Source organism: Lates calcarifer, linkage group LG9 (genome assembly GCF_001640805.2).
Source record: "Lates calcarifer isolate ASB-BC8 linkage group LG9, TLL_Latcal_v3, whole genome shotgun sequence".
NCBI classification, from domain to species: Eukaryota; Metazoa; Chordata; class Actinopteri; family Centropomidae; genus Lates; species Lates calcarifer.
Window position 1 is genome coordinate 16,913,440 of NC_066841.1, and position 24,969 is coordinate 16,938,408.

The 24,969-nt window shown below is 41.2% G+C and overlaps 1 protein-coding gene across 1 annotated transcript; it reads left to right on the top strand.

Annotated features, from left to right (window-relative positions):
* The first annotated feature begins 3,281 nt into the window (after positions 1–3,281).
* On the top strand, positions 3,282–17,338 carry enc1 (ectodermal-neural cortex 1). Its single transcript, XM_018673602.2, is given in 5 exon segments — positions 3,282–3,615; positions 9,515–10,720; positions 10,722–10,835; positions 10,837–11,332; positions 14,650–17,338. Coding segments are annotated over 3 exon segments (1,776 nt in total). The 5' UTR covers positions 3,282–3,615; positions 9,515–9,520; the 3' UTR covers positions 11,299–11,332; positions 14,650–17,338.
* The last annotated feature ends 7,631 nt before the right edge of the window (positions 17,339–24,969 follow it).

The following is a 24,969-nucleotide window of genomic DNA, read 5'->3' on the forward strand; positions in this document are numbered from 1 at the left end:
ACTCTATTGCATTTTTCACAACTGACATTTCATACACTAAACAATTAATCAAGAAAATAATGGGCAGACTAATTTATAATGAAAGTAATACTTTATTTCTGCCCTATAGTTCTATCATATCATCCAGTCTGCTGGATGGAGCATACGGTATTTAGCCTGTTATTAAAAAAACAAAAACATTCAATGTTTATTCAATGAAGAATATGTATTTAACTCCAAATGTACACTACACAATTTATCATGAAGCAGAAATGTCTTAATGCAATAAAATGGTGTGAACAGCGGACTTTCAAGAGGAATTCTATAATTCCATTTTAGTTTTCCAATTTTTCCTTATTTTCTTGTAAAATGCTCTTAATCTGACCAAATGCATGAGTTTATGTTACTCTGATCTGCTAACTACTGTTCTGATCAACAGTATGCACACAAATGCATCACAACAGGGACAAAATCTACTCATCAAAAATAACAGCTAAGAGAGCTAACAGGGAAGGTCTTTCATTTGTAACAGGTGTGTATGAGGATCTGTATCAGTACTTTTACACATAACATTTCCTCTCATGTTACCCTGTACTGTAGTATGGTGTACTGAAACATTGCAATATAAATGATGTAATATGCACAAAAACATAGATGCAGCCTGCACACAAAATTATGACTTGATACAAACCGTGTCCATGGCGATGTTTCTACAGTCTGATCCACACACAGGCACAAACCACAGTGTGAAGCTCCAGACAGTCTGACATAATTGATATTAACCTCATTTCTTGGAAATGTCAGACTGGATGCTGGAGCAAGCATCAGCTCTGTATCACTGACTCACCACCAGAGACTGGACAAACCCAAACAAACCTGACAGGTAATGGACCTGTTAGGGTTATGCAACTTTAATAGATTGAAGTTGTTTTTCCCTATTTCAGTGATTGTTTTGCTAAAACAATAATCTGTATAATGCTCTGTGTTTGATGTCTACAACAAATTAGTCGCTATTAAGATAAATCTCTCAGGAATATGTTTCAGTTGTGAACGAGTCGTGTGAGTTGAAAAATAAGAATCTGAAAAAAACCTGAAAGAAGAATAAACAGACACCAACATGAAAACAAACAAACAAACAAACAACAAACTTGACCTCTTGTAATTTTATGAGAATTGCTTGTAAAGATGTTTCAGATGATGTTTCTGCCACAGACAGTGAGTTGTATTTGTCAGCTGTGAAACATGGTTAAATACAAAGGATTTTCTTGTGGTGTGTATCTGTGAACGGTGACTATTTGTAAGAGGTAAAACAGGGAGTTGATTGATCCTGTGACAGTAAGTTACCAAACTGAACATTTCTTAGTCTGTGAATGACTTTTTGGAACATTTATTTGTTCACGTGCAGCATATAAAACCTGAAATCCTTCCTTATTTGGCATTTTGTTATGGTCATTTCTGTATTTTACTTTAAAATCACAACACAATAAGACACATAGACTCTCCTCATTACTGTGTCCATCTGTATGTATCCCAAGTTCCAGTTCTCAGTCCTCTGCATCAGCCCAGTATTTTGTCCACTAGGTGTCTCTCATGTCATTCATATGAAGCATTTGCTGCCATGATGAGTTTCCTCACAACTAAGTGCTCCCCTCTGTGGAGCAGTGTGCTGCATCATCCTTAATATGAAGCTACGGTAATTGTGTAATTCAGTCTTCATAAAAAACAGTTGATGGGAAAACAAACCAGCTGCGAGTGTGTAATCACCACAACACAAGTACGCTGCACATGAAACCAAACAAAATAATGACATTATAGCCTCAAGGGTCCGCTGAAGAGTTTAGTCACAGCCAGAACTACTGTCAACAAGGACCACAGATGTGACTCACACAAGATGTCCAGGGATAAAATTGGACTTCCCATTCCCAGCTACCCCGACCAGAAACCACAATGTCTTTATAATCCTATAGGCCTTACATTGTGTCTGTGGCATTCAGTGTGGGTTTGCTGTGACTCAGTCAAACCATATGGTATTTCCTATATAGTATTGTTTTGAAATATATGTACCATAGTTTAAGGTGGTGACTCCACAAAAGTATAACAGAAAAAATACCTTTACTTTTCTCTTAGATTTGCTTTGTTTTGTCAGTATGATAGCTTATAGAACATATACTGACTATAAAACTGGATATGACAGAGTGTTAGTGTATTTATAGAACTGACTTCAGATCAAACAAGTGTACATCATCAGCTATTACAGCAACATTTTAGGTGTATTGTACGCAGGCACCCATACATTCTCCACTGAACTACTCACACGATGAACATGACATCTGAACACATGAGCTGTGAGATGATGTTTAGCTTAACTTTCTTTCCTCCAGATTCACGTACAGGTTCAAAACAATTATCCTGATCAGTGAAAGTAATAATATATCACTAAAAATGGTTATTTCAAAGTAAAAGAGGTACTTGTACTCTATTAGAGTATTTCCATTTCCTGATTAAAGTTAACACATCAACAATGCTGAGGAGAAACTTCTCAGACAGTTTCATTTAAAACAGTTCAAAGCTACAAGAGGCAAAAAATATTCAACATTTGACAAAAAAAAAAAAAATAAATAAATAAAAAATAATCCAGATTTGTAAAACAAATTTGTATCATCAGTTTGTTGTTGTTGATTTCTTCTTTCCTCTCCCATGAATCATCTCATGACCCCTCAGACTGATCTCATGACCCTTTAAAGTTTGGGAACCACTGGACTAAACTGTAGTAACTCATCACTTACTGGGGTAATTCAATGAGTACTTTTACTTTTGATACTTTAAGTATGTTTTGTTGCTCATTGCTCTGCACTTTCATTTACATAGAAGTTTGAAAGAAGGACTTTGACTTGTTATGCAGTATTTTAACATTAATACATGAGTTAGTACTTTTACTTAAGGAAAAAATTGGAGTACATTTTGCTGAAAAGTAACTCGAATCAATCATTTTCAAATAAAACTTTCATTAAAATGCACATTTGTGCAGTGGGGTTTGCTTTTTCTACACTCCGCTGGTTTCTCAAAGGGTGGTCCTGTGGCCTCAAAGGGCCCTGCAATGAAGAATAGCTGAATTTGACTAAACCTGAGGGAAAATCTTTAATACTAAAACTTAAACCTAAAGAATCCACGCGCGCGCGCACACGCACACACACACACACACACGCACACACGCACACACTTCATTTCCTGCACGAGGTGACGGTCCTCCCCCTTCCCAAAGTAAACACACCCATTGATTTCTAGTGAGAGAGGACTGAGAGCGCAGGAGGAGGACCGTCACACAGGAGCGGAGCCGCGGCACTGGAGGGAAGCCTCCGAACATCTCAGCTCATCTCTGATATCAAAGCCCGTCTGTTTCGTGCGGAGCCCTGATATAAACATATATTTATAATAATAACTTCCGGAATTTGCATATATCAGCCAGTGTAGTGGAGGAAAACGGCGTCATCCTGACCGAGTATCCGCCAGCATTTCGGAAATAACCGAGGAGTTACTACACTCCCCGAGCCCAAGGCGAGCATCGTGGCTCTGTCAGAAGTGGCATGTTCCAGGGATACTGCGGGCACAGTTGAACTCCTGCTTTCACCCAAAGAGGTACATTTACGCCTATTATACCTCACTGACATATTGTTGTAGAAATGTAACAAGTGCTGCATCTCTTTCTGATCACCTGATGATGGAAAAGTCCGGGTTGTAACAGAGGGAGAGAACAGAGAACAGGCTGATGGACAAAAGATTGTTGCTGACATTCATTGATTATGTCACTGCTCTCATTTTCTAAGCACACTGATTTATTTGTCTTTATATTTATGAAATGTGCTACAGATCTCCTCTCCTCCTTTGTGTTCTCTTCGGCGTCTTGTTCCTGCGTTCTCATGCATGCTCGAGATGTTTCACATGTATTAAAGGCGACATCAGGTGTGACACGCTCTCCTAACGTGCTGTAATTTGATGAGCGGTGTTTATCAGTGGCGATAATTCGGTTTAAACACAGTTAAGTGACTGTAAATCTGATCCAGTTTGATTCAGATGAAGATTGATGCATACATGCTGATCAATATCTGCTGCTCTTCCCTCTTGTTTTGCATCTCGTTTCTTTTTTTTTTTGTCCTCCAAGTGGCAGATGTATATACTTGGCCCATATAAGATTGCTGTTTACTTCTGAAGTCTCTCCCTCCCATCTCTCTTCCTGAGCCCATGGTTGACTGTGAACACCTGGCAATGATTTTAAACAGACTGCAGCCAGCCAGGCCTCAGATAGTGTCCAGAGGCTGCATGTGCATGTCTTTTTTTCTTTTCCTTTCTTTTCTTTTTTCTTCTTCTTTGAAACCGTGTTCTTTTCTGAGTGAGGCATGTAGTGCGCGCTTTCCGGTTATGTGCCTGTGGATCTGTTTTCTGTGAGGGGATTGGGACGACAACTCTTCACAGTACATCCAGCCAACCGCACACACTCACACTGCTGGCATCTTTTCCTTCTCTCAGGGCACGCTGGTGTGAATGTACCGACTCTGTTACTGTAACAGAAAATAGGCTGTGAAATCAATCAGACACCAAGGACAAATTCTAATAACATGAGCACTGGCTGTTGATCATTATTGATACTATAGCGGTTGGCTTTGGGGCTGGATCTAATCATTATTTTCATTAATGATTAATCTGGCAATTATTTCTTTCAATCAATTGACTGATGCTCACAGTATAAATTGCTTGTTTTTTGATCTGCCTGTTTTTTCTGCCTGAGCAACCTAAAGATGTTCACAAGTGATAAAGAAAAGCAACAAATCCTCACATCTTAGGAACAGAGGCAGAGAATATGTCACATCTTTTTCACAGTTTTTACTTGAAAAATTGTCAAAGTATTTTTCCATCAATGAGCGTTTCATGCTGCAATAAGAGACTTTAATTTCGCCTCCTTTTTAATTGATATTTTCCCTGAGGTTATATTCACAATGAATATGCAAATAATCTCCATGGGGTTGTATCAAACTAACAACTCTCTGGACAACAAGTGTCACCAGTTGAAGTCAAAGCAAATGCATCAGAAGTAAATGAGAAACGTGATACGGCCAAAAACTAAACAGTCAGGCTCTCACAGCATGAGGGCAACAGGGAATCAGTTGAGTCCTGGTATGTAAAAACTTCTGACTTAGGCATGCAAGAGGACTTTAGTCTTCCTGCTAACTGTATTTCCTCATAAGTACAAGTTATGAAATTAGATTCAGTGTCATTTGATTATGTTTTTTCCTTGGAAACTGTTGCACATCAAAACCAGCCCAAAAATAACCTGCAAACCCAAGTGAGGCAGCAAAAATGCAAAGTTATTACCTTTCGCACTGCAGATGTGGCTGATCTGTTTATTTGTTTTCAGGTAGAGCAGCATTATCCTAAATTTTCAAATGGATAGTCCAGAAATAAATAATACAATAACATATAATTTCCACAATTATTGTAAGTTAATGAAGTTTTGAAACAGTCAGTCGTCAGGGATTCACAGTAACTTGTTGCACTCAGGATGAATGCAGTCTTCCTGTAACCTGTTTACTGTGAACAGCCAGTTTAAAGTAATACTCTGATTTAAGTGAAGAAACCGTATTTTCCAAATAGCCTGTGTTTACATGTATTATGATAATGTCCACAGGGATGTGCAGTAGTTTACAAGAAACATCTTTACCTCACAGACAGCCTGTTGTCTCGGATGGTGCTTCTGATCAATGAGCGAGAGACTGAAATACAACATTTACAATAATCCATACACTCTGAAATCATTTTCTCTTATTAGAATATATAGGTTTGGCATACAGTAATAAAACATCCTTACTGGACAAATACTGGGGACAAGCAAATTTGTAACAAAGGACAAATTCCATTTAAATTACAAATGTATGAACAAAGGGTTTTCAGGACCTGCGGGCCTGCTTGGTAATCCAGGCTTTATCTTTTAAAATGCAAATGGAAGAAGTATCTGGTTTACTGCTCTTCTCTTTCTTCAGCTGCCCTGCACTCGCTGCATGCATGAGTGAGCTCATTTAACTGTGGAAAACTTAAGTCATTGTTTGATAAAATGCAAAACTTAGATTATACAAGCAGATCCCCTCCTGTCTTTGTTTGAGGCCAGTATGTAATTGAATGGGACGGCTGCAGAAGAATAAAACAGGAATGTACAAACTGTAATATTTCTGATGTCTGTCATCATTAAGGAAATGAAGAAATCAAATTATTATAACAAGATTAAATGGTTGAATAGGTGTGTAGATAGTGTGTATGAGTTTTAGAAGTTTTGAAATTCTTGATCCGAGCTCTTATTTGGACAACAGATCAAAATATTGGCATTTCTCAGAACAAGACCGTGTCAGGCCTGGTCATTATCAAGATGAGATAATACTGTGTGTCATTTCAGAGAGGAAGTGATTATATTTTGGAAGCACTGAAACAACATATTTTGTAAAAGGACAGCAACAGTGATATTTAGAAACTGCCATTAGTGATCTAGGAAAGTTTTTGTTTTTTTAATCCTTACATTGCCTTTATTCTCTGCCATGAGGAGAAAAGAACAACACTGTATCATTTTAAATAATCCCAACTGTTGATTTGTTCCTAATTATTTTTCTCGATCATGTTCAACAGAGTTCCTATTTGACTAATTAAAGTGTTTATCTGCCTGTCAGCTGCTGTGCCTCAGACCTGCACTACTGAAGGTTCTATTTATTAACAAGCTAATGATTAGCATATGCAAATCCTCTCAAATTTAGTACCCAATTTATTAGGACCACTTATTCAAAACAAGACACTTACACCTTCCAATTAGAAGACATGAGCTGCATTATCAGTACTGTGTGTGTGTGTGTGTGTGTGTGTGGGAGGTGACATGCAGGTGAGAGAGCAGGCGAGGATAGTCTCATTAAAGCTGAGCCAGAAGCCAGAGGATGACAGGTTGCCAGTTTTGTCAGTACTGGAATGTAATAAATCCCGTTGAACCAAAGTCACAGTTGGTTTTGCATTTCATCATCATGTGATGAATAATATTCTTCCTCTTATTATAATTGTGAAATATAACTGTTTGACATGGAAAACTACATATACAGTAGCTTTCTTAGTCAGGAGATAAGCTAATCGGCTGGCTTCATATGTAGCGTAGTATCAATCTTCTCATCTAAGTCAGGGCAAGAAAGTGAATAAATACATTTCTAAAAAAGTCAAACTATTCCTTTGAGCCATTATGTTGGCTCACAAGCACATACCACTTGAGAGCAAATGGAAACAGACCTGTTATGAAGCAGTAACACGAGTGCTTTCTTATCTTTGTAGTTCACATAAAATTACAATGGGTTATCTCACATTCCTGCGGTCTTTCTCACCTAGCCCTGATCAGTCTCACACTTTTGGCTCCAGGTTTGACAGCTATGCTGTGCAAGTTGCTTAGATGCATTGTGCTAACACATGCTGCAGGTTTGTGTTTTCCCCACTGGCAGTGCCACTGCAACAGCCAACCTGGATTTCTGTTTTTTTCAAATGCAAAAACACTGAGCAGCTGGTTTGGGGAGTCAGTTTAAGTGGAATTTAATCACAGTGCTGGAATTTACGACTAGGAACAATACAGTTCAGCTGAAGCTAAAGGCGTGAGTGACACTGCTCACCAGAAACCTCTGTTGGACTTTAATTTGCACCTGCAGGGTTCAGGCCTGATTGTCTATTCATGAGACAGCATTCTGAGGATTTTGGAGCAGATGATGCAACTTGAGGAAAATGGAAAGTGTCCTGTCCTCTCTGCAGCTGGGTTGTAGAGGAATTATTTACGACACCTGGAAACTTTTGAACTCTCTGAGTCTTGAAGTGAAAATCTATCCTTTGAGTATCAAAACTGTGAGGTCTGTAAAACATTTTCTCACTGACAGAGAAACAATGGCTGCTCTGGTCAGCTTGACCTCTGTCACTTACAATGGATTATAATTGTGACAAGTTTTTAGGGTGGAAAAAGAGTGTCAAAACACTCATGGTTATTCCAAAATAGAAAAACTGAAAAATACACAATGTCTGTGTTGCACTACAGCTTCACTCAAAACTGCAAAGTTGGTTATTTCACTGAATTTGTGACATGCTGGCTATGTTTTCCCTACTCTGAAAACAACTTTGCCTTGAGAATTTGTCATCATTGTAATCTACTGCACCCAGTGGAATTAGAGGAAACTACAAACAAGCTACACCCACCTCAAGCCTAATGTGAAAATAAGATTTTGAGCTGAGTGTAATTGGTGTTAAGGTTTACTGTTAAGATTAAGCAATCTTCTGTCACTCCTCAAATTATTCGCAGAGACCTACACACCCTGGAGCAGATAGGGAACTTAAAATGTCTGGTCGAGGAATCTGTCAGCTGTGGATTTACTAGGTCAGACAGGGACTCAGTACCTCTGGAAATAGAGTGCTGGAGGCACTTGACATGTCTTGAAATTGGGTGGAATGAAAGTGAGCTTGGAGCGAGGACAGGGCAAGGACAGTGAGGATGGGAGCTGTGACTTTCCGGGAAGGGGAGTGGAGCAAATTCTGTGTATTTCTCAGAGGCTAAAAAGAGTCGTGCCATCTCTTTCTTCCATCTTTTCTAACTTATAAATCATGGCATCCCTACAAGAGGGGGATTAGTGCTGATCAGAGTTGAAAGTGAAAATCATCCTGCTCTGTGAAGAGAAGACAATTGTTATCTACTTGACCTTCATATCTTCCAGACATATGCTGCTAATACTTGTCATCACTGAATCTCTTGCTAAATGTCTTTCTATCTCTTATGAAGGACTGCAATACTTTTTCAAAAATACAGTCATTAATCATAAGATGGATATTAGGGCTGAACATTGTAATATCTCAGCACTGACATCACAGTGTGTGAATGTGCAGTAGTTGCTGCTGAGGATGCAGTTTAATAGGGCACATTAGGCCCACTTAACTGCTTGATAGAAAACAAAAACTACGGCAGTCTGCTTTTTCCTGAGTAATTGAGAGACAGTCTACTCTTTCTGATGAACAAAATAAGTCAGCCTAATTCACAAACCACTTTTGCATACAAGCAAATGTCTGGTGTATTTTGTGTATTTTGCATCTAACTTTCAAATTAGTGGACAAGGGTAAAAAAAATTATGGAATACAGTGCGTGATACTTATGAATATGTTTGTGCCACATAACTTGGCATGGACATGAAAAAGAATGAGGTTTATCAGTGGCAGAAACAATATTTGAAACAGGGACAGATCGATAGTCTAAGAGGAGAGGAAATCTTTGGTGAATTTGGATGGAGGTTTAATAATAGAAAATAAATTCTGATGACACTAATGATTTAATTTCTTTCCTTAAGCTGTCTCTTGACAGCAACAAAGTCCTATGTCATTACTGAAAGCTTCCCTCCTCTTCACAGGAAACTCATTATTATAATGCTAAACTCTCAGAGGACTTTTAAGTGTTCTTCAGATAGCAGATATAATAAACAGATTTTCTTTTCTCTTTCAGGATTCAATGAAAATGTCCGTGTGCGTCCATGAGAACCGAAAATCGAGAGCCAGCACTGGCTCTATGAACATCTACCTGTTCCACAAGTCCTCCTACGCTGACAGCGTCCTCATGCACCTGAACTCACTGCGGCAGCAACGGCTTTTCACGGATGTCTTGCTTCATGCCGGCAGCCGCTCCTTCCCCTGCCACCGCGCTGTGCTGGCCGCCTGCAGCCGCTACTTTGAGGCCATGTTCAGCGGCGGGTTGAGGGAGAGCCAGGCCAGCGAGGTTGACTTCCATGACTCCATCCACCCGGAGGTTTTAGAGCTCCTGCTGGATTATGCATACTCGTCACGCGTGGTCATCAACGAGGAAAATGCAGAGTCACTATTGGAGGCAGGGGACATGCTGGAGTTTCAGGACATCCGTGATGCCTGCGCTGAATTCCTAGAGAGAAACCTTCATCCATCTAACTGTCTTGGCATGCTGCTGCTGTCTGACGCCCACCAGTGTACCAAGCTGTCAGAGCTCTCCTGGGGCATGTGCCTCAGCAACTTCCCGGCTATTTGCAAGACAGAAGACTTCCTCCAACTGCCCAAAGATATGGTGGTGCAGCTTTTGTCACATGAGGAGCTAGAGACAGAAGATGAGAGACTGGTTTATGAAGCTGCCCTTAACTGGATCAACTATGACCTGGAAAGGAGGCATTGCCACCTGCCAGAGCTTCTCAGAACGGTCCGCCTTGCCCTGCTGCCCGCCATTTTTCTGATGGAGAATGTCTCAACAGAAGAGTTGATCAACGCCCAGGCCAAGAGCAAGGAACTGGTGGATGAAGCTATCCGCTGTAAACTGAAAATCCTGCAGAATGATGGTGTCGTTAACAGCCCGTGTGCTCGACCACGAAAAACTAGCCATGCCCTTTTTCTTCTGGGGGGGCAGACTTTCATGTGTGACAAGTTATACCTGGTGGACCAGAAAGCCAAAGAGATCATCCCTAAGGCTGACATACCAAGCCCCAGGAAGGAGTTCAGCGCCTGTGCCATCGGCTGTAAGGTTTACATCACTGGTGGGAGAGGCTCAGAGAATGGTGTGTCTAAAGATGTATGGGTTTATGACACCGTCCATGAAGAATGGTCCAAAGCAGCTCCAATGCTCATCGCCAGGTTTGGCCACGGCTCCGCGGAGCTGAAACACTGCCTCTACGTGGTAGGAGGTCACACCGCCAGCAACTGGCTGCCTCCCGGCTTCTCCATCAGTGTCACTCAAACAGGTGGAGCAGTTTGACCCAGTGGCAAACAAGTGGACCATGGTGGCTCCTTTGAGAGAAGGTGTGAGCAACTGCAGCAGTGGTCAGCGTCAAGCTCAAGCTGTTCGCCTTTGGAGGAACCAGCGTCACCCATGACAAGCTGCCCAAGGTGCAGTGCTACGATCCACAGGAGAATCGATGGACTGTGCCAGCATCCTGCCCGCAACCATGGCGCTACACAGCCGCTGCCGTGCTGGGAAACCAGATCTTTGTCATGGGCGGGGATACAGAGTTCTCAGCATGCTCGGCTTACAAGTTTAGCAGCGAGAGCTACCAATGGACTAAAGTGGGCGATGTGACAGCCAAGCGCATGAGCTGCCAGGCTGTAGCATCAGGGAATAAACTGTATGTGGTGGGCGGGTACTTTGGCACACAGCGGTGTAAAACTCTTGACTGCTATGACCCCACATTGGATGCTTGGAACAGCATCACTACTGTGCCATACTCGCTCATTCCCACTGCTTTCGTCAGCACCTGGAAACATCTGCCCGCTTGAGCGTCAAACCCTCTACCTACATCGTTTTCATGAGGTAAGTCTGATCTCTAATGTCTCTTTGTCTGCTTGTTTATAAGTCTTGGTAAGTACTACTGCGTATGTGAAAAGGCCCTTTAGTTGGGACTGAAGAGTCTGAAAATGAAAAAAAACCTTGGTATGTGGAGCTAGAAAGAAGTCAGATTATCAGACTTGCTCTTCATCTCTGTTTGAGGCTAGCTGCTTGAGGATACACCTGAATCTCTGACTTGTGGTTAATGAAGGTGCCAGGTTTTAAGAATAAGAGAAATGCTGACAGGATAGGTAGAGTCTTCTCAGCTGAAAAAAGGAGGCAGATCTAAAGGAGGGAGGGTGGACTGGTGGGAGGGGGATTGATAGGGCTTGTGTGCGTTGGTTAAGTGAGTTATGTGGCTGTGGGGATGGGCCGAAGGACAGAGAGGGTAATTGAAAGAGAATGGGATACTTTTATTGCTCCTATGGGGGAAATCTCTCTAAGAGGGAAAAGGGGGACTGCCAATTAGACAAGCCACACACCAGCAGGCTACAACACCCTGGCGAGGCTAATCCACTCTCAGTCACCTTCCTTTGTTGAGGTTATGGTCTTTACGCTGGGCGAGAGGGAGGCGGCCAGCGACTCACGCGGTGTCGGAAACCATTCATCATCAGTTTACAAGTAGGGGCGACTGAGAGAAGTGGCAGCAGGGGAAGTGAGGAGTTCCCCTCATATCATCCTTGATGGTCACAGCCTCGCTCTAAAAATTTACTGTTGAGCTCGACAGTCTCCTCTGGCTCCATCTATGTCTTCTTGGCCTCATTCTAACCCTGCTCCCCTGCTCTGATGATAAACAGGACAGACGTATGTGGAGCATGTGTAGTCAGCTGGCAAACCTGATCTTTCTGTGTGCTGCAGGCTGCGGGGTCCCAATCACATCACATCACACCGACTTCCCCACACATATCCATGCAGGCAGTCCTGTCCGTTTAGCTGCATTTGTTGAAACGGTTGGTGGCTCTCAGCTCCTGAGAAAGCGAAGTAGAGAAGTAGAGTGACTCCCCAGCTGTCCAGCGCGACACAGGCTCCCGGTTGATAATGCCAGGAAGCAGCTCAGAGCAGCTTCATGGCTCCAATACTATGATGTTCCACCTCTTTACAGGAGTGAAATATTTTTGAAGACTTATTATTCCCTTTCTTTCCACTGACTCATCTCTGAAAGGGAGAGACTAGACTGAAGGTCTGAACTATCTCTAAGCCAGTGCAACACAGTGCTCAGTGAAGGATATAATCCTGCCACTAATTTAATACAGAATTTGTTTTTTGTGCTCCTGCCTGTCATGGCAACTGACAGTCTACTCACTGAACGCAGTGAAAAGACAAAATGTGGAGGAATGGAAAAGAAGGCTGACTGTTTAGGAATGAAAGGAAAGGAAGTATGTTAGACCTCACAGAAGGAGATGGTAGCTGTGAGAGAAAAAAGGAAGTTCTTTCTCAGTTTTTTCTCAGGGGAACAATGCTAACTTGTAAAATTCCTCCTTTTTACATTTCTTTTTTCTTGGAAAGCTTTTAGTAGGGGCAAGTGGTGCTGACAAAACCAGATAACACAACATTTTTTGGCTGACTTTACTGATGTTGATAATACAGCCATATTTTCAGGGAGACTGTTGGTGATATTTAGAAGATATTTTACACCTAAAGAATTCTAAGAAACTATCACAAGAAATGTGAATCTGATGACCAGACAAATATAGGCATTTGGTCACTTCACATAGCTAGAATACTCTGATGAATTAAACTCAAATGCAACTTCTAAGGCAAAGAAAAGGCAACTATTAAACTCTGTAACACTTGTACACTTGTAACTAAAATCCTGATACGGTATCTTGGCTCATAACACCATAGTGATACTATATACTGCCTGACATTTTCCAGATAATCCAAGGATAAAACCTAAATGAATGAATATAGCGCCACTACAAATGAGTCAGGCATTGAGCTTAAGTAACCTGATCAGGTTCATCTGGTTTCCAATCCCAATGACAGTTTAAATGGTTTCCAGTTAAAAGACTGAATGGTGTATGGCGTGTGCACAGTGTTAAAGGAATACATGGAGAAGAGTATTGATACTACTCTAATGTCTGTAAAGTGAATATGATAGTACAGGCAGCAGCTGGTTAGCCTAGTTTAGACTCCAGGAAGTTACTGTTCCTGGCCAAGAAAAATGTCTGTGACATAACACCCTGTAAAATCATTTTACATTGTTTGTACAGTTTAAATCTTTGGGATCTTTGCTTTCAGATAGAGGCAGGCTAGTTGTTTCCAGTCTTTGTGCTAAGTTTGTAACTAACTGTCTTGTGGCTCTGGCTTCGTAGTTACATACAGACATGAGAGTGGTATTAATCTTTTCAGCTAACTGTCAGCAACAAAACAAATAAGCCTGTTAACCAAAATGTCAAACCTTTCAAATAAACATTTAGTTTTTTCTATTTTTTTAAACTCATTTTTCAAGAGATGATAATTTTAACCTAAATTTTTAGGATCAAAGCCTCATCAACATTTCTCTTCACACCAATTTGCTAGTGGCTAGAAAAAGCTCTTTTGGGTTTATTTATTCACTCATCCCTGCACCAGCAGCAATGGAAAGACCCAACTCCAAACAGAGATAGCTGATGACATTACATTCATATTAGACACATATAGGGCTGCCAAGTCTGTGACCATCCGTGGTGTACAGATAAGTACATATTAAGTAAAAGCTTTAAAAATGGAAAGGTCAGAGTGAAATTCTGAGAGTAAAACGCGCTCAGATGTGAAAAGTGTAGTAGGCTGAGGGGAGATAAGACGCTGGACGAAGGCCAGACTGTACTGAGGAAACAGAGTAGGCGGATTCAGTCTAGCAAGAGACAGCCTACAGAGTGGGCACAAGAGCAATACCTGTAAAATGTAATGTAATATCGTAATAAAAACACAATTTTGTGAAGCTTGTGGTCTTAAATTCTTGTTCAGACTGTGTCATGGAGATGCTGTTTCATTTCTATGGTGATTACTGAGGTTTGTGTTAGTGTTGTATTATATCACATAGGAAGTGAATAAATGCAGTCCAATGCAACATAATGACAAATAGGAGCTTCAAAACAGTTGAATCGACAGCTATTTCATTGGATTGTATTAAATTGTACACGTGTTGATTTGATTTTATCCATATTTTTCATGATACTTGCTATTATCAGGCGTCTATTGTACTTGGAGTAATTAAAAAGTGACCTGTACCCTGTTGAGTGTTGCTGACTTTCAAGCATCTATGTACGTCGTATAAACCTGTTTAACGCGTCTTTTTTTTTTTTTTCTCTCTTTGTCAGATTTCGCTGTTTTGCATCATCTACTGGACTCCAACTGTGAAGAAACACATTCTCTTCCTCTAAAAGAGACAATGAGCAGTGATGTACAGACACCCACATTCATTTTGATGTTGCAGAGATGCAGACACAAGACACGAACAAGCTGGACACTTTACCGGAATGATGTCATCTCTTGTTTCTGAGAAGGAAGCTGAGACACACAGTGCAGTAATTCATGCAAATAAACCAAACAAACTGCTGCTTGTTATAGGCACAAACTGCAACCATGCCTACATCTAGCATATCAAGCTCCCATGCTGCCATATGAGGACTGCAAACATATTACACAACCTGCATTTTCCCATTTAGTCATGACTGGCCTGTGAGGATCTGTATTGATGTTTTTCTCTATGATAAAAAAGAAGAAAAAAATACTCTCTTCATGGAGACTGCAATGTATAGCATGATGAATGTTGTATTTAGATTGAAGGAGGGAGAATGCAATGATTGGTGTGCTAAAGAACAGAAAGCCACTCAGTTTGACTGAATACAGCTGATTTATAATAAGCACAATGAAGGAGCAGATCTCCCCCTTCTATCCTCTAATAAGCTCTTTTGTTTGACCCATGTATCTTATTATTATTTTTTTTATTTCAAAGGCGTGCTTCGAACAGCTCAGACACAGAGACAAACTTTGAGTGTTCCTCTTATGAAAGCTTTGGCAGTTTGCTGTCACTGCAAGCCACGAGGTGTTGATGACCAACACCAGCTGAGGCTGAGGAGGATGAAGGGAATTTGTGCGTGGCCAGGGTGGTGGGGGTGGGGGTTGAGGTGCCTCAAGGTCACGACCTTACATGTTTGCTGTTTTGCAGCTACGCATTAATGCCCGGTGAGTGCCGGTTAACAAACCCACTGTACACAGGGGCAGTATTCAGTGTTTGGATTCAGAGCTTCAGAATGGACACTGTCACATTCAACTGTACACTTAATGCTGTAAAAGACCGGCTGTGCTTCTGTTATTCTGATAAAAGCAGTGGCTTGCTTGCTGAGTCATAGATGAAGCCTTTTTAGAGCATGTCCACTCATAGTGATTCAGTAAAACTGGCATGAACTCTTCTCTGTGGTCGCAGAAATCTTGTCACCTTAACCTAAACTGAGAATTAATCAGTTTCTTTTTAAACTTGCTGCAATGTAGTCTTAATTTATATGACAATGATTACTCTGTTATGTTAATATGTTTAATCCTATTTATTTCTTCTCTGCCTGCATTTGTATGTGAATGTATGTTTGGGTTATGTCATGCATGGCCAGGTGTGGTGTTTTATTTGATCTCAGTTGGGCTGCATTTTGCACAGTTTAGTCTTTCCCAGGAGGAACTTGTTCTTTTAAAAGAGACGGAAGTGCAACTCTCCCAGGGTTTTCAGTCAGGTCAGAGTGTGGATGGAAGAGGAAGAATGGCTCCAATGACGTAAAGCAGTTTAGGCCACAGGGTCACTGCCCAAATAAGAAGACTGAATGGATGGTTGAAAGAAAGAAATAGTCATTTTACTTCTGATAGATTCTCTTAAAGCTCTAACCTGGATCCAAACCTGCCTTAAATTGGCCCGTCAGGGCCCGTACCAACAAAACAAGAAGATACGAATCAGAAAACAGATAAGCCTGCTGGAACAGTGCAGCATGTGACCCAGCAACTACCAGGGACATCACAGAGTAACCCTGACATGTTTAAGAATGCGATGGCCTGCGCAGCTGTCCTTGAGACAGCTGGAGGACCGTCACATGTGCTAACATGGCTCATTGGAGTGTTAATCCACAGTCTTCTTCACCATTAAGTTGAGAGAGAGTTGAATCCAGTAAGCTGTGCATCGATAAGGGCAGACACCGCAGTGCTTTTTCATTATAGTGTTAATGAGAGATGTAAAAAAAAGGAAAAAAGAGAAAAACACTGCAAGTTCTTAAAGACCAAAAAGCGAGAATGTCCTAAACACTTGCATATGAAATTCTTGGTAAATCTAATCAGTGTTTTTGTCTGTATGTTTCTCTAAGTAACCTGAACATTGACGTTTTACAATTGAATATTAATGGACTCATTGAATTTCAATGTAAGAGGTAATGTTTCAGTGCAATGTGTATATAATTTCTTCAGATGTCTTTCCTCGTGGATTCATGAATCAAACCAAATCTGTGGAGATCAATTGGTAAACAGCCCGGTAAACTCCTGCTCAGCTCCTTAAGCCACCCAGAAGTTCATCCTTTTATTGGAATTTTCAGGACTTCTGTGGAGACCCTTGTGGCTCCATAATGTTGACCTCCTCCAGCCATTGAACACAGAGCCTCTGGCCCCACCAATCAGACGGGAGCATTTCTTTCCCATAGAACACAAGTTTCCCTGGCAACAGCGAGTAATGAATGCCCCTTCAATTTGCTCCTAATTGCTGAGTGGCATTTCCCATTTCTACTCTTGCCCTCGTCTTATTCTCTGTTTTATCTGGAAATCCAGCTGGCTCAGACTGGAACACAGTATCCTACTTCACATAATGATGTAAATTAGACAGAAAACACTGTCAGTGTGCATCAGTTTCTTTTCTTCTGCTTTTTTGTCATGTAAGAGTTTATTTCTATTTTTATGACATTATTTTGTACATGTGATTTTTTTCACAATGTGAAATTCATGGCTAATAAACATAAGAGTTTTTTCCTCTTGACTGTATTGCACTGCCTCTTTGTCTTCAATATGGAGATCATTTGTGTGTCTACATGCATGGAGTGGTGCAGATTTAGAGGGGAAAAGCAGTTTTCAGCGCAGCATCGGGTGCTTTCTCATTGCTGCATGTTCCACATATTTAGGCAGCTTTGGAGTGAATGCAGCAGCCAAAGTGTCCTGAGGTATTTAAGGCAATATATCATGCGTACAGCTTTTGTTCTGTGGAGGAGGGACTGAAATCATCTTATCTATGCCTCTGGCTTCTAAGCTTTCTGCACAAGAACAGGCAAAACACAGCCAGATACTTTCCTTTTCTCTGTCAAGTCACCTTGGCAACGGCAACCTTTATCTGCAAACTGTGGGGGCTGGAGGAGAACATGAAATCTTAAAAAGCACCCTCTCTCCATTCTCCTCCTTCCCTCCCTGCTTGGCCTGCCTCCCCTCTCACTTCCTACGCCCCCTTTCACACTTTTCATCAGTGAAATGTGCCAGTGGTGGAGCCCCCCCCCCCCCAAGTGTTTCTGACGTTCCCTGGTTTGTAACAACTCTAACATCCCATTAGTGAGTGACTGCAGAGCACACTGCCACTCGTTGCATTCCTCTGGGTCTGAAGAGTCCAGCTTTGTTCACTGTTTACATTCTTCGCCCTGACACAACTCCTGACCGGTGACATGAGGTTGAGAAACACCAGTTTTACCGGATCCTGACCCTCATGCATTCACAAACAAAATACAGCCATACGCCAGGGGGTAGGAGGTGGGAGCCTGAGAAATAAACAAGCATTCTTCTGTCTGTCACAATATGTGCTGAGATGTTGAAACAATCTTATCTACACTATTTCAAGATAACTTAGTCACAAGATGATTTTTCTCAAGCACTCCATATGACTGAAAACCAGGAAATAAAAAAAGGAAGTTGACATTTAAGGTGAAATGTGGGAGCTCTGTGTGTGGGAGGCCCCTCAGTGCCCCTGTGTGATCCAACAGTCCCCCCATTAATCAAGACAGGAAGTTGAATTTCCTGTCCGCCAGGAAGTAGGTCTTATCCCCCTGCCACCCACACCCCTGCAACCACCCCACCCCCTCCCAGAACATACCGCTGATGGATCAACCCTTCAACACTGTGAATCCTTTGGGTGCTGTTAGCTTATGCAGAGCTTGGCTGATCAGACCAAAGTCTAGTATTTATTTTGTGTGGGCAGTCTGTATGTGTGGCCGAGTGTGATAAAAACAATGTACCTACATGTCATTGTCGCCTGGCAACGCAGGCATTAGCCAGCTAGCCAGTCATGCAGGCGCATGCATGCACACACACACACACACGTATACAGAGAGACATTTTCAAATAAAATTAACTGCATATTAGTTACACATACCCCGGCATTACACCAACATGCCGGGATCAACAGACGTCTAATCACAATTGTTTATCATATTCATTTGGAAGAATAGATTTTTTTCTCCCAGAGCAAATCTGGGAGTATAGGTGTGGTCTCATCCTATGTTATTCATACTCTCAACAAATCCCATGGAAAGACAAAAGCCAGCAATGCATTAGTCACATAAGTCAATACTTTATGACTTCCCTTCCCTGTTTGTGGTAGTCAGCTCCAAGCCGACTGGTTCCCAGTGAGGATATAAATCTCTCAGTACACATTACAAATATGCAGTTTCATTTTTTAAAAAGTAACAGTAAACAGCGGGGCACTGTCATTTTTAGCAAACATTTTTCAAACAAGAGTAAATAGTGCATTCAATTGGGACTATTTTCAGTTGTGGATTAATACACATTTGATAAACTATACTGAGTATTTCCAGCAGCAGGATGATGTATCTGAGATTCAGTCAAAGTAAACTTCAGTGTGTGTGTTACTTAAGGTCATCCAGAGCAACAATGTGGCTTGTAGATGTGTTTTTAATAGTCTATGGACAACAATGGAGCTGGATGGCACAGAGGAATAAGCTATATAAGGCTTTTTCTACTAAAACACAGTACTAGGGACATTGTAGGAAGAAAATTATTTGAGATTTTGAGATGAAAATCTGCAATACAGTGGATGAGACAACAATACCATGCAGGGTGGGGCTGCGTTAAACCATTCCAGACAGGCACACACACAAACAGATACTGTGATCATGTCAGGGATGTTTTCAAAATGAGAGAGTCGTCCACTGGGTTGTGCTCGCTCTGACCTCTGAGTTACATCAGCATTCAGGCAGGCAGCTGAAGACCAGTCTGCCTCAGGCAAGGGGACTGTGTCAGGGGCCAGTGTGTCGCCGTCAGATGTCCCAAGATGGAATTTAAAGCAAAGATCTTGACAAAGTTAACTTCAAATTTCAGAGCCTAAATTTCCTGTCAGTTTTCAGAACTACCTCCTAACTAGAGCACACTTGCCATACCAGCTTATCTTTATAAATGTCATACTACAGTTTCTGTATTTAATATGTAGTCACAATTTTTATGTATTCATATGTAAAGGAAATGTTTAGGTGTTTTACAGCTGTTGTTGTTATGTGTACTTAGAGAAAGTTTGTTGTCCTTTCAAAAGCCCTACAGCTGACCCTGCTTATCTGGACCAGGAGGCAGACTCTAGAGATAACATACTGAGGAAAAAAAAGCATCTGCTGGATTGCTACAGAAAGGGCCACGCAAGGCTCAGATCACATAAGATTTTCAACCCCCGCCCCCTTATCAGAGCTCCTTTTAACCTGCAGCAAGATGTCTGACTGCAGAGATGTTTACTGGGTTTGGAAAGTGGAATTCTTACAGATGTCTGTCTCCAGTAGCTCAAATTTATGTTGTATCTCTTAATCTTTTTAATTTGTTTTTTTTTTGTTCTTTTTTCCCCCCATGACTAACACATCTTCATTAGCCCTCTGTTTATCCTCCACAGCATGCCCCCTTCTCCTTGCATTATCATGAGAAGGCTGAATGAAAATGAATGAGAGGTAATTAAGTCTAAGGAGGCCTGCTCAGATGCACAATGGCTCCTCTCTTCTTTCTCCTTTCATTTTCTTTGCCTGTGCTTTGTCTCCCACTTGTGTCATTACTTTAGCCTCTTCCTTGAATAATCCTGCTGACCCCATCTTTAAAATTTGTAGCTATCCCAGGATAGATACCCTGCTGATTGGGTTGCTTTGCGGCCACAAGCTAATTTACTGCTTGTACATCACCTGAAGTGATTTTCCATCAGATGAGGACATTTAGAAAAGTGCTGTAATTAATGAAACACTGGGGAGCAACAAATACGTGACTGACCTTGACTACTTCCTTGTCGACTGCTTTTGGAAAAACTCCACTGACTTTTAAAGGCAACAAACTTAGACTTAAAGGGATAGTTTGACATTTTTGTGAAATACACATCTTCGTTTTCATGCTGACAGTTAGGCGAGAGGATTGATAGTGGCAAAAAGCTGATAAGGAATGTAAAATTTTCTACAATATTAACAAGTAGAGCATGATTAACTCTTTTCTGGTTATCTTTAGGCATTCACAGCTCTTGTTTAAAGTCTGGGAAAGATCAAGGTCTTGGTTTAATTCTAAGTTGCCATGCTAGCTGCTCTGTTAGGCTATACTTATAAGGGATAGCAGTGCTCTGAATTAAATGTCAAGGTTGGCATGCTATTATGCATACAGTGACAATGCTAACATACTGATGCCAAACCATTGTAATGTTAACTGTGTTCAGGATTTACAGAGTTAGCATGCTAATATTTGCTAATTAGCACTGAAGACACAGCAGCTGATGAGAAAGTCATTGGTTTAGCAGATATTTGGATGTAAACCAATGTGATGGACAAATTCAAATTTTCACACACCAACCACCTCAACTTTTGAGCTGCAAATCCATATAAATGTTGCACTTATTATGCAAAACACTGACTGACAGCATAATCAAGGAAGAAATTACATTTCACAAATGTCTTTGTTTTTCTCAAAGGCAAGTGTATATAACCCAAAATGTCAAATGTAGATGATGCATAACAAAACTCAAATGTTTATTCAATCAGTTTGTGATGAGATGTGGCACAAAATGAAGGAACCAGACTGAAGAAAGCAGACAGGAGCTGGTCCCACCATTCTCCTGCTTATCAGAGTCAGAGCTGAAACACCTTATCTCTGGCAAGAAACATCTGGAACCTTCTTAATCCTCCTCTGCTGGATCCCAGACTTGTCATGCTGTTTCAAAGCTGGAGACTGTTCGTGGGACAAAAGCAATTTAGACCTGAGCAGAGAAAACAGGAGCCCATTAACAGAAAGATTAATGATTTTAGAGAGGGTGGGTTTGCTGGGAGATGAGGTTGTGCCTGGGAAAGACCGGAGATAAGAGGACTGATGTGTTTTGTTAAACAGCTGGCTCAATACCTGCATGCTGCAACTGTCCTGAAAACCTACTCTCATTTTTTCTGACAGCTGCAGATTTATGAGCCTGTGAATCAAAACACCACTTCACCCTTTGGATATGCTACAGCTTTATCAGTCTTTTTCATGTTGATAAGATGTTTGGGGGTCATTAGTACATACTTATTAACCGCTTAAAGATGCTTTTAAGGCCACTTAGCTTACCTCAGCGATCTGTAGGCTTATCTCATTGCTGAAAACCGCAGAGAGATGAAACGCTGCACAGCTTCATAAGGTAGATGTAATAACAGTTTGGGGTGAGTCACTGCAGGCAGCGTGCTCATAACATTGTTTACGTTCTCTTTGAAATGGGGCTGTAGGGTCTTTTAATCAGCGTGGCTCAAAGGCATTTGCCCTGCAATTTCTGCTGTTATATGGATTTTCACTCGGGTGTGGTTTGAGGTTGGGTAAGGAAAGGGGGGAGGTGGGGGAGGGCCCAGTGGTTTAGGTGGGTTGATGGAGTAAACTCGCTTCACTTTAAAGTAGCACAGCTCGGGTGAAGTCTGTTAAACAGAAAACATTATTCTCTCTTGACGTGAACGGGAAGCCAAAACAATCAATTAACTTCAGCCTTCTAATTAAGGAAGGGAATTCACAAGAGAGGCGGTGTGTGTTCGTGTGCACTGTTATCACCCTCCATTCCTCGTTTTCAAACAGGCAACAGAGGGAACCAGCATGGCAATATGTGAGCGCTAACCTATATCATTCTGCTAAGATGTAGGCTTTTAGAAATCCTTCAAAAATAATCAGTGGTGGAAGAAGTATTTACTCAAGTAGTGAAGTGAAATTAATGTAAAAATACAAGTAAAAGTTCTGCATTCACAGTCCCACATCATAAGAAAAGAAAAGTCCACTTACATTATTAACATTATTAGATTTTTAGATTATAATATTGATGCACACATGCATAATGAACATTTTACTGTTGTTCCTGGTTGAGGTGGAGCTAGTTTTGTTTTAGTAGTTTTTAAAAGAAGCAATTTTTAAGTGGATTGTTGACGCTGTTGAGTTGCAGTCAGCTTGTCATAGATCCACTTTAAAACTATTACTATTTCTACTATTTTTTTTATATGGTCATATGGGTTATATGGTCTTAAAACAGTCTACATGAGTAGTATTATAAGCATTTCATGTATTCTAACATATGAATAACTGACAGTGCAGGTTTATTATACAGTCATTGGACAACAGCAGAACAACATTTTACCAGCAATATCAGCTTTGGTAATTCCTAACAGCAGCACATTTCTCATACCTACACCTGTCAACAGGAGCATTTATGGAAAACAAAATTATATACTAACTGTGATTGACAGGTTAAACCCACTGTTATGTCACACAGTAAGCAGGTAAGAGGTGGAATATTAACCAACCATAGATGTCCTGCTGTAACCTTTGTTGCTGCAGATGCTTGTGTTATCCACTCTCATAAGTGTACAGATGGATTTGAGAAGCTGCCATTTCTAATTAGTTGTGTTACTCGGTTGTTTGCTTTCAGAACCTCCACACTGGTAACAGGATGAGATGGTTCTCACATACGCTGGGCGTTGCTGGAAATGCCAATAATAGGTCCCTTTAACTACTTTACATACAGTTTGGTAGTTTTGAACAATTATTTAAATCAAACCATTAAAGAGGTTCAGAAGTAAAATGTCTCATTGGTGGAACTGCTGAACTCTGACTGATGACTGGGCCTCAGATAGACACTGTCTTTTTGAAAAGAGCTATGAGACAAAAACTGTTAAAACCAGTGGTTTAATTTTAATGTATTATGGTTTAATAAGTCAATTGTGTTTTTCTATGTAAAATCTTCATCTAAAAAGTAACTAGTTACTAATAACATATTAATAAAGCCGACAAATGAATAATCCACTCCACTATGTTTTTAGAGGATTTAGAGCGTAAAGTATTAAGCAGCATAAAATGGAAATGCGTAAAGTACCAGGTGAAAATTGTTTGTTACTTTCCAGCACTGAAAATAATGCATATTGTCCTCTAACGTTCACAATAAACAGTTGACTGAATTGCTGCAATCTTTCTGGAGAGAGACATGACCCAAACTCTTACCCATCATTCTCAGCGGACTGACCCTCCCTGATCCCCTGAAACCACCTGTCAGATAAAGGTCAGCCCTGCTCTCACTCTGACAGGCATGTCTGTACAAACAACTCCAGGCTAAGACCATAATCTGCAAACAAAAACAACCTCAACCATCAAGACAACAATGAAAAAAAATACGTAGCTGAAGGAAAGGCGAGCCTGTGTTTACTGAGGCATGCTCACAATGAGGCTGATAAATGAATGTGCGCTGATGCAAGGTAGCCCTGGCCACAGCTAATGAATGAGACCGAGGGGTGTGCAAAACTCCAATTTCCCAGGCATTTTTATAAGCACTTGAAGTCAGACTGTGGTTTGAAGTTGCATTTCTCGCTCTCTTTCATCAATTAGGAGAGCCTCCTTAATTAAACGCCAGGCTTGCAGATGGAGCAGAGGTGAGGCTGGGACAGCAGTAGGTGGGGAGGTGGGGATAAGGAAGCCAACAGAGTTTGTAATTAGCAGAGTAATGCAGGACGTCTGACAGCTGGTTAGGATTTTGACTGTTTTATTCTCTGCCTGCCTCCCCCCCCGTGGCAGGTTGTTATCTGTGCCTTAGAGAGATTTCATTGGCTTCCTCCGACCCCCCGATGGGGGCTTCGAAGCTATATCTCAGGCCTCCGACAGCGGGAGACCCCTAAACTTTTAGTATTAATCACACAAAAGGATTCCTCGCCTGACTCGGGCATGTGGTCCCCATTGGGGTCTCAGCAAGCATGAGCGAAGATGAAAGCCTGCCTCTCCTTTCCTGCTCTGAATGTGCTGTGCACACGCCAACTCTGCTGATGAGTGTCCGCTTTTGTTCTGCATCGGACCACACACATGCACGTACACACACATACTCACGTACATAAACACTGCAAACCGCTCATGCATTTGAACACACTTCCAAACACCCACAGACACACTCAGTTAGCCGCAGTCACTCAGACACTCAGTCCCCAATGTGCTGTGAAAACTTTTCAAAACACCCAAAGCTGTGTGTCAGAAATGATGAAAAGTGGCTGGCATTTCAGAAGAGCCTTATCACGCGGATTTGCTGATGGCTTTAGTGACCACATCAAACTCTGGTTCTGGTGTGCTCCTTACAGATGTTTCCCTCTCTAACATTTTACCTCATAAAGGAGACGGAGCTGGGGCTT